The 15592-nt window shown below is 42.6% G+C and overlaps 1 protein-coding gene across 1 annotated transcript in view; it reads right to left on the reverse strand.

The window, feature by feature from the left end:
* The window catches only part of lancl2 (LanC lantibiotic synthetase component C-like 2 (bacterial)), a 131585-nt gene extending 116846 nt beyond the window's left edge, over positions 1–14739 (reverse strand). Inside the window, 2 exon segments of the mRNA XM_084326059.1 lie at positions 13603–13893; positions 14426–14739. Of these exon segments, the coding sequence (XP_084182185.1) occupies positions 13603–13764 (162 nt within the window). The 5' untranslated portion in view covers positions 13765–13893; positions 14426–14739.
* Positions 14740–15592: the final 853 nt, after the last annotated feature.

Raw genomic sequence — 15592 nt, forward strand, 5'->3', positions numbered from 1 at the left:
GAATATTCCAGTAAAAGACGATTATCACAGAATGGTCTAGAATGAACTGTTTTTTATTTCAAAACGGGTGCTTTTCAAAATGCTCTGAAACGGAAATGAAGCGATAAAAAACCAATCTGCCTTGACAGCACTGACTGGAAAATAGTCTTTGATAAGCGACGGGCAGATTAGACACATAGCCATAATTTAAAACATAGATTAGGCGATATTAACGTTAAAATTGAAGTGGACCGTGGCATCAAGGTTGTAAAAAGGAAAACCCGGCGTGGCACTCAAAGTGTTAATGCTAGCAGAATGAATGGATGTAAACGTTATTTAACAGATTGCAGAATGGGTACAATACAATACGGCTCAATACAAACAATTGTTAAGGGAATGCAGACTGTTGTAGCTTGGACTGGGCTCCTTATAACAATAAGCGTCAGTAGGGCAACGCTTTATCCTGCCAAAACGGCATTTCTATTTAACTAGGACAGCAAACGTAATCATTCAGCAACAAAACAAAAAACAAAAACCCCCAGTGTAACCATGGCCTAAGTGTAAGTGTATAGATACTGGACTGTATAGGACTGTGAAGCTATGCATCCCCCACCCTGTATCCCCCCCCCCCATGCTGCTTTGACACCAGAATTTCCCCAAGGGGATCAATAAAGGATTATCTTATCTTATCATTGCACTGCCCAGGACAGGAAGGCTCTACAGAGAGTAGTGCGCTAAGCAGAGCGTACTACCACGTATATCGCTCTACCACTCCTGCAGGACCTGTACACCAGGAGGTGCAGATCCAGAGCCTGCAGGATAATGAAGGACCCCCAACACCTCAACAACAGTCTATTCAAGCTGCTGCGGTCAGGCAAGTGCCTCCGCATTCAAGCGGCAAAAACAGAGACTCAGACTAGGGCGGGGCAATAAGGCCAAAAATGATATCGCAATAACGATATCGATAACAATATCATATCACTCGATATTATCGATATTGTTATAAGTATAAAAAAATTGTAAAAATAAAAAGATTTGGAGCCACAGCCAGCAGAGAAGCCGGTTTACTTTCACTTTCAAACCAGCTGCAGCCTGAGAACTGGAGTGTGAGGGGCTGTAACACTAAAGATGGCGGCAACGACAAAGAATTGCTGCAAAATAAACAACATTTTACTTTGACAGCCTAGTAAATGTTATTGGTTAGACATACATGAGGGGGGAATTATGGTGCCTAGATGATGTTGACTGAAGAACACGCCCATGTACTATTGAGATGTAAATCCTGATGTATACAGTCATATTGTAATTGTTAGCGACCTTCTTCACTTTTTAAGTTAATGTGGGAAGTCCGTTTTTATTTCTGGTCCCATTCCCACACTGGCTCATGGCATAAAGCAGGTTTAAGTAACAGAATCCACAGTTTTCACTCCTAGCATTTATTGACAATTGTAATCTGTTTTGGGAACGCTCTGTTCAAACTGGCTGGGTAGCTGAATTTACAACACGCTGTGCAGTAGAGCTGTCCCCGAAGCCTTCGAACTTCGTCAGGGATTTTCGAAAGGACGTTCGAACCTTCGTTTTTAATTATAATTTTTTTATATATAAAATATCATCAAACTAAATCCTCAATTTGAATAAAGTGATTAATCTGATTAAATTAGTATTAAATTTTTTTATTAAATCAACTTTCTTTAATGAATATAACTCGTCAGTTTCGTCAACATAAATAATCCAATAAGGGCACGGTTGGTACGAAAGTGATGGTGACGTCTTGATGGAGCGCCGAGTGCCAAGCGGATGCAGACGTACTTTGGGCTACTGTGCAGTGACATGTTTCACGATTTACATTTCAACCCCCCCCCCCCCCCTCCCTGCCACTGTTATTATATTATTAGCAGGGATGTCCGATATTATCGGCCTACCGATATTATCGGCCGATATCGGCATCACAATGTGATATCGGAAAATATCGGTATCGGTTTTCAAAAAAATATATTTTTACATTTCTATAACCTTTATTTACCCAGGCAAGCAAGTAAGAACAAATTATGATTTTATTTATTGTCAAAAGTATGCATAATGTTGTGTTAATTCCACAACAAGAGATATGTAATGTTAATTACCTGAAATTATTCCGTTTTTTGGGGGGGAAACCCTGCATATATCGGTATCGGTTGATATCGGTTGATATCGGTATCGGAAATTAAGAGTTGGACAATATCGGTATATCGGTATCGGTAAAAAAGCCAATATCGAGCATCCCTAAAATTATAATTTTCAGCGAGGAGAGGAGGGGGGAAAGCAGAGAAAGACAAAGATAGAGGGTGGGGTTGTGGAAGGATATAAAAGAGAGGGAGGGAGATAGCACAGGATGATAATAATAATATATTCAATTTGTAGGGGCGCTTTATATTTGTGGAACAAATCTAAAAAGAACATAAAATAAGTACGGCTAAAACTAGTAAAAGTCAAAAGAACATGAAATGTGAAGGGCTAAAAGTAGTAAAAGAACATAAATGTGTGGGGCTAAAACTAGATCAAATAAAAAAGGCTCCATTAAAAAGATGTGTTTTAATGAGTAGTGCGTTGGGACGAAGAGGATAAGTAAAGTAAGTAAGCGTTGCAGTAATCCAGCCTGGAGGAGACAAAGGTGTGAACAAGCTTTTCAGTAAACGGTACCCTATCCCCCCCCCCTCACAGTGAGCTGTGGTGTTCCACAAGGAAGCATACTACAGTAGGACCGCTACTGTTCCTAATTTATGCAAATGACATGTCGTCAGCTTGTGACTGCAACTTGTTCCTGTTTGCGGACGACTCAGCCCTGCTGGTCTCTGACAAGAACAAGTTACAGGTTGAAAAAACCCTCAGCTCAGAACTAGGCAAAATCTGCATATGGCTTGCTGATAACAAACTATCATTACACATGGGCAAAACAGAGTCCATTCTCTTCGGTTCAAATAACAAACTCAGCAAGACCGACGGCTTCTCAGTTACAGTGGGTGACAATATTGTCACAAGGAAAGAAGAAATTACCTACCTGGGTTCCACCCTAGAGGCAAATCTTTCCTGTGACAAAATGGCATCCAATGTAATAAAAAAAAGTCAACCAACAAACTCGATTCTTGTACCGGATCTCCTCTCTGGTAAACAAGAATACCCTGAAGACTCTGGCAGGAGCACTCATTCAAGGGTACTACGACTATGCTTGCACCTCATGGTACCAAAGCACCTCAAAGGCGCTAAAAACAAAATTACAAACATTTCAAAACAAACTGGTCAGACTACTGCTTGACCTTACTCCTAGAACCCACCTCACCCCTGCCCACTTTGACAACCTAGGATGGCTTAGAGTAGACGACAGAGTACAGCAACTTGCAATGGGCCTGGTCTACACGATACACTACATGACCAAGGTACCCATGTACATGTCAAAATACTTCCCAAAGGTCAGTGAATACCACAATCACAACACCAGAGGGAGCTTCACAAATCATGTTAAACCCAGATTCGGCTCAAACAAGGGACTAAACACGTTTTGCAATTATGCCACATCAATGTGGAACGCCCTACCCAAAGCTGTAAAGGAATGTGAAACACTACCCACTTTCAAAAACACTCTCAAAGAACACCTACGGGAGACTGCAATTCTAAACTGGCCCCTGTAAATGTCCTAACACAACCCCCTCCAATGTACAGTAAATGACCAAGTATGGTTGTCAATATTCCAATGTACAGTTTTGCTTGTACAGTTGTACAGTGTCCCTCACCCCCCCACCCAACCCCCCCCCCCCCCCCCACCCACCCAACCACCTACAATGTACAGTCCCCCCCACCCCACCCCACCTACCCAACCTCCTCCAATGTACAGTTTCTACGTCAAATGTATATACTCTCTTTTCTGGACTCTTTTCATATCACAAACAGTACTGTATTTGCAAATCTGGTATGTCATAAATGTATAGATGTAGCAGTACTGTCTATCTGTATGTCATGTATGTCATATATGTTATGATGAATTGAAAATGGGGGACCCTGATGTAAACAAGACGAAAGTCTTTCTCTGGTCTGCATCCCCTTAACAATTGTATGTATTGAGCTGTACTGTACTGTACCCATTCTGCAATCTGTTAATAAAGTTTTCAATCAATCAATCAATGAACAACCAGGCTACTGCTCTACTGCTGGTGTGAACAACCAGACTACTGCTCTACTGCTGGTGTGAACAACCAGGCTACTGCCCTACTGCTGGTGTGAACAACCAGACTACTGCTCTACTGCTGGTGTGAACAACCAGGCTACTGCTCTACTGCTGGTGTGAACAACCAGGCTACTGCTCTACTGCTGGTGTGAACAACCAGGCTACTGCCCTACTGCTGGTGTGAACAACCAGACTACTGCTCTACTGCTGGTGTGAACAACCAGGCTACTGCTCTACTGCTGGTGTGAACAACCAGGCTACTGCTCTACTGCTGGTGTGAACAACCAGGCTACTGCCCTACTGCTGGTGTGAACAACCAGACTACTGCTCTACTGCTGGTGTGAACAACCAGGCTACTGCTCTACTGCTGGTGTGAACAACCAGGCTACTGCTCTACTGCTGGTGTGAACAACCAGACTACTGCTCTACTGCTGGTGTGAACAACCAGGCTACTGCTCTACTGCTGGTGTGAACAACCTGGCTACTGCTCTACTGCTGGTGTGAACAACCAGGCTACTGCTCTACTGCTGGTGTGAACAACCAGGCTACTGCTCTACTGCTGGTGTGAACAACCAGGCTACTGCTCTACTGCTGGTGTGAACAACCAGACTACTGCTCTACTGCTGGTGTGAACAACCAGGCTACTGCTCTACTGCTGGTGTGAACAACCAGACTACTGCTCTACTGCTGGTGTGAACAACCAGGCTACTGCTCTACTGCTGGTGTGAACAACCAGACTACTGCTCTACTGCTGGTGTGAACAACCAGACTACTGCTCTACTGCTGGTGTGAACAACCAGACTACTGCTCTACTGCTGGTGTGAACAACCAGGCTACTGCTCTACTGCTGGTGTGAACAACCAGACTACTGCTCTACTGCTGGTGTGAACAACCAGACTACTGCTCTACTGCTGGTGTGAACAACCAGACTACTGCTCTACTGCTGGTGTGAACAACCTGGCTACTGCTCTACTGCTGGTGTGAACAACCTGGCTTTACCTTTCACAGGCGTTTCTGTACGCTTCAGGTCTGGATTGTTCCCGGTGTTAGGCTACATGGAGCACATCTAGGAGTGTTGCTGATCCACTGCAGAGTCCTTCTTGAAGCTCTGGGAGCCACAACAGCACCCTGTTCAGCACATTGGACAGCGACACAAACACCTGGGATGTTTTCAAGGGGATTGGGGCTGTGGGGAGCCGAAAGGGCAGAAGTGCTGTTGTAACCAAGCCTTTAACACTTTCAGTGCCAACGACAAGATTTCTCGTTAGTTCATGCCAACCGTTGAGTGCCAGCCGACGAGAGATCTCGTTTTTAATCGTTATTTTTTTTTATTATCGATTTCCATTCATTTTTCATCAATCTAGCCTCACGTTACCAGTGGGGATCTATCTGAACTCGAACAGGGAAAATAACGCCCCCTATCGTCTCTCCGGATGGTACTGCACCCCTTTGGATTGGATTGAATGAAACGCATGGAGAAAAAAAAGTCCTGCTTCCACATTTTACTTGTCAGACAAGTAACCGGATACGATCCAAGTCATTGCCCACCACCAGAACAGCGGAGAATATGTGTTTCCAGTACCCAGCGTTGGATCAATAAACGCGATCGATATTTGGAATGGCGATCAGGAATTGGAATAATCTTTTTGGAGAACATCTGATCTGAGGTAAGGAATCTATTTGACCAGTCTTGGGATAATCATAGCTATTTTCACCTATATATCAGTGTGTGCCATATGTGATGTGTGTGTCTGTGTGTATGTGTGCGATCAGGAAATAAGATAATCGATTTTTCAGCCCGCTTCTATAGCGTGCATAAGTACACATATACTATCGATAATCTAGCGTTTATTTGAAAACGATTGAAAGTGTTTTGTGTATTCCAGTGTATTCCAGTAAAGGGTGTTCTGAAACTTTCAAAAAACTAGCGTTTTTCCAAATGGTATAAAACGGAAATGAACCGATTAAAAAACAATCCGTTTTGACAATGTTGACTGCAAACAAGTCATTGATAAGCGACGGCCATATTAGACACATAGCCATCATTTAAGATATAGTTTATGCGTTCGCAAATATGAGAGCTCTGTCATTGAAGTGGGTGGTGGCACGCAACGGGGTTCCGGGGCACCGCATGCCTGGCACGGAAAGTGTTAGCTTCTATAAAATACCATAAAAGACATGGGTGGTAGGTACTGTACATACTCCAGCCAATTGATTGATTGATTGAACATTTCAATTAACAGATTGCAGAATGGGTGCAATACAGTACGGCTCAATGAATCCACACAATTGTTAAGGGGATGCAGACCAGATAAAGACTTTCCTTTGACCAGGCACTGGTACTGGAGAATAGTTATGTAGGAGACTGGACACCCACTGCTCCTAAATAGTTAGGATGGATTAAATGATGAGGCCTTAATCCTGGTATGTGCAAAGATTTACCAGACAAATAAGGAGATTCTAATTATACTCTCATATATAATTTGCCTATCAAACACTTGGGGACTAGGGAGGCTATAGAGGTGTTAAGCGGGGAGCAGTGGACCTGCTTAATTACAGCGAATGTTCCTCTTGTCTGTTCATTCTGTCTTTCCAATTCAGAGCACCAAGACGAGGCCCTCCTTTTAATCTCAAACTGTACCAAAGCTAACGCTGGTAAGATTAATAACCACTTAAGGTAGGGGACAAAAGGTTACGACTCAACTCCTCCATCAGGATCATCATTCAGGAGACAGAGTATCCTCTAGGCCAATTATACAAATCTCACATGGGACCTAATTAGGGATGCACCGAAATTTCGGCTACCGAAAGTTTTCGGCCGAAAATGGCAAAAAATTGCCTTTCGGCTTTCGGCCGAAAGAGTTTTTTCACCGAAAATATAATACCGAAACAGAAACAACCTGTAACCAACGCGTGTTGTTGTGATGATGTCGCGCTGTCGGGAGTCGCGCTATTTCTATGTAAACTCTGCGCGCAACGCGTCCAATAAATGCGTCTTTAACATCCTTATTTACTATATGCCCGTCGCGGTTAATCACTGAGTGATCTAATATGCATATTCTTCAGAGCGAGAGGGGGGGGGGGGATAGTGTTTCTCACATTGACGCTGTCTGTCGTTGATAATATAATCTTTCTCGAGCATACACGTTGCGCGTCAAGAGAGCACATTCAACTGGGGACTAGAAAGGTGCGCTCAGTAGAGCACAGATGTCCGCCGCGGCAGCCAGAGAAAAGATGGAATTAATGTGCTGTATGCATTCAGAAGTGCTGAATAAATGTTTTATGGACCCATAATAGTGATAATTTATTATTTAAGTTAAGTTTTGCCATAATCATATATTTTTCCATAATCATAATGTTCCACAACATTGGTAAAAAAAATTCTATTCTATGAATCATTTTCGGCCTTTCGGCATTCGGCCAACTGTTTTCTATTTTCGGTATCGGTTTCGGCCAAGAATTTCCCATTCGGTGCATCCCTAGACCTAATGCCCTATTTGCCCTTTACACAGAGTTGTTAATACTGGCCCTCAAAGGCCTCGTTTGACCATGGATATGCAGTAAAGTTCTCCATTCTTCCGTTTCCCTTCTTCTTACATCTATCTTATTGTGTGCACGGTGCAGCAACTCCGCCTATTGGCAACTCCCAAGCCTCATCCTCAGACAGACACAGCTGGGAGCCTGGGACTGGTGGATATTTGTCTGGCTCCAAAGCCAATTTACTCATATCCAGCCATGTCGTTTGTATATCACAAGAGTAGCTTGGGGAAAATGGGAATCTATTTTCTCATCTATATATATATATATATTGGTGGAGAAGATGAGAAAATAGATTCCCATTTTCCCCTATTCTCCACCAATCGTCCTACATGTATGTTATAACTTAGCCTCCTTGATATATCCCCTGTGAAAACGTTGCCACCATTCCAAAGAAAATACAAATCCTATGAAATATCTCTCTGGACTGACTCACAATCACACAGCACTGCTTTAGTGCTGCAAGGGGGGAGAGAGAGGGGGAGTGAAAGAGTGGTGCAGTGAGTGAGGGACGTAGCCAGAGGCAAGTCCTGTTGGTCCATCCCGACGTGCAAGCTCGGGTGCACAGAGCTTGGCCTTTAAACTGGTCAGGGGTGTTAATGTTTGGCTGCTGGGTTATGTGGGGTGGGTGTACTGTACTTTTCAGTAGGGGTGGTGACCCCTTAACCCCAACAATGTATCCCTGAATTTCCCCCAAGGAGATCGATAAAGTTATATCTTATCTTATGTCAGTGCTATGACCTACCATACCCGTTGAGGTATGGAAGGACCATGGGGCCATGTTTCAGGAAGAGAGGTTACTTACTGCAATAATGTGCTTTCAAAACATGTGTATAGTCATAGTCATGTTTTTGGTTCAGAAGAGCTTATAATTATAAATAGGTTCTGATTACACAAGATTTCTAACTGGTTTGAACACATTTTCTTTTACTTTAGATTCATTCAAACTTGGGGAAAAGGTGACCCTAGTGAACGTCGTCAACCTGTAAGCCTGCCCGCTCTGATTCAGTCATATTTATAAGAATACCAGGTGACTGAGGGGCCCGATTGGTAGGGGTGTGGACATTTCTAGATGGATAACAAAATAATCGTTAGTGACAGCCCTAGTGTTCTCCCATCTCTCTTCCTCACTCATCACAGCAGCGCTCACTGCCCTCCCCATTCCCACAATGCAGTCCCCGTTACTATAGTAACCCAGACTACTCTTTTAGGATAAACAGTTCACACAACATGGCACATGCCGAACGAGCAGGAAGGAGGCCTAAACAGATTAGCCTACTACTCGGAGCCTAGACAGAAAGTTTTCAAGCAAAAGAAAAAAGAAATGAGCGACACTGAGGAAAATCATGGTTCTTCCCCGCGGGAAAATGGTGTGCATCACTACAGACAGTGGCTCAAACATCGTAAAAGCAGCCGCTATAAATCACTGGACAAGGCTTCAGTGTTTTGGCCACAGGCTACATCTGGCTATAGGTGAGCTGTCTATTACAATGAAATCATGTTTCTTTTTCTTTTATCTATGCCTTTTTAACTAAATACTGTTTTTAAATTGTATATACAAATGTTATCTTTTTTGTTTTTACCCGGACTCAGTCTTTACCCATAGTGCCCAAAAATGTCCATGCAATAAAGCCTTATTATGAATATGACCTATTAATGTATTGTTCTATTTTTATGAATACCATTAACTTCAGTCAAATGTGTTATTCATAAATTTTCAGAATTGTAACCCCCTAAATGCCAGTTTTTGTGAAAATATCTGAATTTATATGGGGGGGAAAAAACATAGATTTGTCTAACGTTTTTATTTATTATTTCAATGTTAGTATTAGTTGCACAAAGTACAGATGCACACAGATACAATTATTAGATTATGCCAATACACCACTGTGGTGTCCTGTGTAAAACCGAAGCGGGAGGACAGGTTCCGTCTGATAAAACATAATCCCGATAATATAGCGTTGATTTCAGATTGATTGTTGATCCAGGCGAGGAATGCCACGGTTTCTAGTGAAATGCACTAAACGCTGCATAGCGGCGTTTCCTGGGATTACACAGAATTACTCTAAAACTATACTCTTAAATCACCATGGTATAAAACGGGAATGTATCGATGACATTTTTTTATTTCTTTCACAAATTGAACGATAGATACTCGATATCAAATGGGCAATAGTTTTATATCCATAGCTATGATATTTAATATAGTTTTAGCCCTGCAAACATCGGCATGTATCCCCATTCATTAAAGCGCTGGCACACGCCCCACAGCGACCTCTGGCGCTGAAAGTGTTAACAGTAGGTCTATTGATGAGGGCCTCATTCATCACCATTTAGTACTAGATAGGAACCCGCCAACATCATGGGAAATGTGCTTACCGTCTTCTCCAGAGTCAGACAATAACTTCTCCAAGTCAGACACGTGAGGGCCATTATCGTGGCCATGCGCACGATACATAAATTATAACATTGTCATATCGCCGAAGCCAACTTACAGTCTTCTCCAGAGTCAGACAAAAAGGTAGATACCAAATTCCTCTCTGTGCGTTCAGTAGAAAGCTATCCTAAAATGCTAGCCTAGTTTAGCACAAATTAATGGAAGTGGTCCGAATGAAGGAACTAGCTGATCCATCTTCTTGTTTTGTTTTTTCAAAATAAAAGTTGCAAAATTAATAGCCTTTTTTTGGACAATATCATTTACCATTGTTTTTCTTAAAGCAATATCATCAGTAGGGGGATTTCAATATCACCCAAGCCTAACGGTAAGCACATTTCCCACAATGTTGGCGTGTTCCTCTAAATCCCTGATTAAACATTTTCATAAAGATCCATGTTATCTTATGTCCTAGGCCTTTTTATTTGCACAGCTATATTTATACAAACAAAATATCTCTAGACTCAGACACCCCTCAGATGATCACATTACTTTAGCTTCACTACCACACTATCACTGCGACAATACAGAAGGTTAACCCTTTCACTGCCACACAACAAAGGGTTAACCCTTTCACTAACACACTACAGAAGGTTAACCCTTTCACCACCACACTACAGACGGTGTGGTAGTTCGATTTGATTTTTTATTTATTTTTTTTATTGATATTTTTGCACAAATCTTTCCAATATTCAAAATACATCTTTCCACAGCATAATATGCAACATCCAAGATTCGTCTTTTTCTTTTTTGTAACAACATACAAAACATGTAAGAGACTCATACAAACACATTAATAACTGACATGGAAATTAAAAAAGCACTTACAAAAAAAAACATTACTATACATTGTGCATATATATCCCTGATGCACATACGTTATATGTAGACCGATCTACCTGCAAGCAGGTATGTGCTGCGTCTTCTATCGGGATGCCATCTTTCTCCATATTGCCCGTGAGAGGATGCGTCTCAGATATATGTAGGTGTGCGTGAGAGCATGTATGAATGTGTGTCTCAGATATGTGTATGTGGGTACGTGTATCACGTAAGTATGTGTGTATGTCTCATACGTGTGTGTGTGTGTGCATCTCTCAGGTATGTGACTGTAATCCTACCTCTTGTGTGTGTCTCGTATCCATGTGTGTCTCTGCCCCCTGTGTGAGTGTGTATCTCAGGTATGTATATGCATGTGCGTCTCAGCTATGTATGTGTGTGTCCCCTATGTATGTGTATATCCCCTATATGTGTAAGTGAGAGCTTATGCTTCAACTATGTGTATAAGTACGTGTGTGTATGCCTGTTTCCTACAAGTGAGTATGTGCATGTATGTGTGCCTCTGGCATGTATATCTCCGCCTTGTGCATATGAGTGTGTGTAATTCTGTTATGTACACATACGAGTATGCGTGTCCTAGACATGTGTATGCGGCTAAATATGCGCATGTGAGAGTGTGATAGAGAAAGTGGCCATTCCATAGATACACCATCCGGACATACAATCTATGCATCCTCTCTCCCTGCGACTCTATATGTCACCCTTTCATGATATGATGCTGTCCGGAACATTAGTTCCATCTATTCTTTAAAAGTAATATCAATGGGTGATTTCCAATGTCGTAATGCAATTCTACATCCTGATATCATGGCCATTCTATACCACATTCCCCGGTATTTAGGCAGTTTAATCCCTTTCGGTACTATACCCAACACACATGCCATTGGGGAGTTATTTACCTTTACATTCAGAACTTTACTTAGGAATATCACAATTTGATCCCACATTTTCCGGACTTTCTCACATTCGTATAACATATGTAGTAAAGTGCCTGTCTCCTTCTCACATCTCCAGTTCGATTTGATTTTGATTATTAGTGAAAGGTGAACCTCCTGTAGTGTTGGTAGTGAAAGGGTTAACGGCAGAATCTGTGATGTTGTCAAACACCGACCTCTAGACAAAATATGACAACAATGGCGCTATCTATGTTTACAGTTTTTGTTTTTTCTGATGTGTTGATACTAGCATTTCAGCTGGGATAGATGGGCGAGGGGTTCCTGCTCAGGCTCTGCCAAGAGAGGTCTGAAGAAATTCACAGTATAATAATAAATTACTAAACTCCAACCCACACACGTCAGACAACAACAACAACAACAAGGTAAACAAAGGGCACTACTAAAATGGGCTCTTTTGTCTAGAGGTCGGCATTCCAGATTATGTCTTTCAAGATGTACTAGATTAAAATGGCAGTTTTTAGTAAAAAAAATACACTGTAAAACGATGACTGTCAAACACAAGTTTAATGAATAGCCTATTCAAAACATCCCCCTAAGCCTTGCCTATAGTAACCTGACCTATCGAAACAGGATTGGCTTAATTTCACTTCCACTGACTAAGCTAATCGATTAGCCTTAATCCTTTTCTCCTTCCAAGAAATCACCATCAGATGACGTATTCATTAATCACACAGTGTGCCGTTAGTGTACAGTCCCAGATCGGTTCACCCCCGAGACCTCTCCATTAAAGAAGAGGGGTTATTCGTTTTCCATGTGGAGGAGAGTGCAGTGTGTCTTTTCAATAGCCTAGTTCTGTGAATAAAAGGCCATGGACTTCCAATATCAACTCAGCATGCTGCTGCTACTCCCTTGGGTACTGCAGCAAATGTTTACAGACTATTGGCCAAGTGGATGTTCAAAATGATTAGGCAACCGAAGGACTACTAATCCGAACTGCTTGCCAGCAACTCAAAGGTACTGATTCATTCCATTGTCTGGGAAAAGCATCCCAAAAATACTCCAGACCCCTAGTAGCCTGTGTCTCACTGCCCTCCTGAATAATTGAAGCCATGGAGGAACCTAGCCCCTTTCGTGACTGCTGAATGCACGCCTTGCTTTGAATACAGCAGTCACTTGCTCGACCTAACTAGCCATCGGAACATCCACTCTGAAGCACTGGTTATTTACCAACTGTTCGTTCTAAATTTATCACAGAGAAATGTCAAGGTACTCACAGTTGCACGAGGGTTTCACACACAAAACCGGGGTGGTTTGAAAGCTCGGCGTTGCTAATAAACATTTTAAATTATTTTTATAAACTGGTCAACACAGCTTTATTTCCGTCATTGGGTGCCTGATGCGCATGCGCTGTGATCACCCTTGTGCAACTGTGAGTACCTTTGACATTTAGGTACTACAAGCTAGCTGTTAAAATGTATACTTTATATATAGAGACCGGTGTGATAGATAGCGTGGTAGAAGAACAATTCTTTATGGGGTGTTTTCTTACAGTCAGTTGTAGACAGCCGTAGAGACGCGCTGAAGAAGCGAACGTGTAGGTTCCAGACTAATAACGTGTAGTAGTAGTAGTAGTAGTAGTAGTAGTAGTAGTAGTAGTAGTAGCAGCAGCAGCAGCAGCAGCAGCAGCAGCAGCAGCAGCAGCTGAACATGAGACGACTCACCTTTCCGCTGGCATCGAGCGGCTCGTCGCAGTCTTCATCTGTCTCCGAGTTGGACGTGGGAGCGCCGTGGTCCCAGTCGGGGTAAGGGTTGACGAACGAGCGCTCCTCCATCTCCCCGTCCGACGAGACCAGCTTCAGTCGCTTCGACATGTTTTCTCCCATGGCGACGGCGGCTCGTCCGGGACAATATACACGGGAGCGCGCTGTTGTCAACACAGCAAGACCGCACAGCGCCTTTCCGGAGAAACCAGTCCAATGCACACTTAGCCCAGCAATGAACCACAGCAAGCTCTGAAAATAAAGAAGAAAAAGTTTGCCCGAATACATTTTCAATGTGAATTATTGGCAAATTAAGATAAACACATACTGTCTAGACAGTGTGTGCTGTACTCAGCGGAGGAAGCTTAAACACCTGTGGAAAACTTTAGCCAATGTCACATTGAATAGGCCAGTAAACAGTTATTTATTATAATTTTTTTTTGTTAACTCTTGATAGTATGAGCGATCATTTTTATGTCAGTCACCCCCTTCATGTGTTGAATTATGCCTACGGGAAATAGCAGGCTATTGAAATTAAATGATATAATAATAATGAACCATGTAGGATACACTACAGTTAAATAAATAAAAAAAAATACCCAACGAGGGGGGGGGGGGGTTGGGGTTCTTTGGTAGAACAATAAATTGTTGCTACATTAACATTGTGAGTGCTTCAGCAACGTATCATTATTAATATTATCACAACGCTGAAATAGCTTATTATAGCAGGCTACAATACCCCCTAAACCACATGCAAATAGGAAAACGAAAGAAGCAGGCTTACCAATAATAGACTATTGAAGTGAATGACATATTGATGTCATCATATAACAATAAGATGCTGTTTGTGTCCGGCTCTTGCAAGCATGTCGTCGATGCGGTGGCAACAGCGTCTCAGTCCGCGCCGGTCCAGCGCACGTCTCACTCACACTATATTATACCATTCAATTATTTGCTCATTGTCCAGTCCCTTTAGTTCACATCCAACTGAAATATATACCGGATTTGTTTTTGTTTGTTCGCGAAATACATCAATGCATCATCATCACTCTTTAATTATCTCTCTTTTTCTGTTTCTCTGCATCCTCCAGGCTGCGCCCCGGCTCCCCTGTCTCTCCGGTCTACCGTCGCAGGTCTGCGCCGCGGTGCACGCTGCTGGCTGCGGGAGGGAGGGAGGTACCCGAGCCGCTGGAACCTGCTTACCGGGCAGCTGTCTGTCTCTCCGCCGATCGACTACTAGCCCAAATTTAAGTCATAGCCTGGCCGAGCGACCAGATGGTGTGTGTGTCTGTGTGTTTTACAGTGTGATACTGATACAGTACCGGTGATTTGCCGCGGCCCCGTCGCGCAAGGATTAGGCAATACACAGAAAACAATCCATAACGGTTACCCCCCCCCCCCCCCCCCCACACACACACACACACACACACACACACCACCCCTTCTCTCTCTCTCCCTTCCTTCCTCTGCCTTTAGTTTATTGTGATTTGGTTACTAGTACCTACCAGACCTGGCAGACCACGAAAAAATATATTTTTCTCTACAGGGAAAGTCATAGTTTTGAATGTTGAATTTTATTGCATCATTCAAGAACATATAACCTGCCCAGCCCAATAACCTCTTCATTCACTTAATTGTCATCTAATAATCTACATGCTCGTTTCAGAGAGGTGGAGCACTGAACTAAGGAAGTTGAGATCAGAGGACTAATGACGAAACCATTCTCATACAGGCTTCTACATCCAGACTATATTATATCTCTATTATCTCTAATAATAATAATAACTAATAATGAGGCCTAATAAAGTATCAATCTGCTTTTCTCACATTGCCTTCCTTCCAATGCAGCTTTCAGTCCACTTGTCCTCCTCTCAACAACCTCTCTCTTAACCCTGTTGCTTCACAGTCCCATCTCCCATGTGAGGGAAAAGCATAGGCATAGGTTTATATA

This window comes from Notolepis coatsorum, assembly GCF_963971535.1.
Source record: "Notolepis coatsorum genome assembly, chromosome: 12".
Taxonomy (NCBI): Eukaryota; Metazoa; Chordata; class Actinopteri; order Aulopiformes; family Paralepididae; genus Notolepis; species Notolepis coatsorum.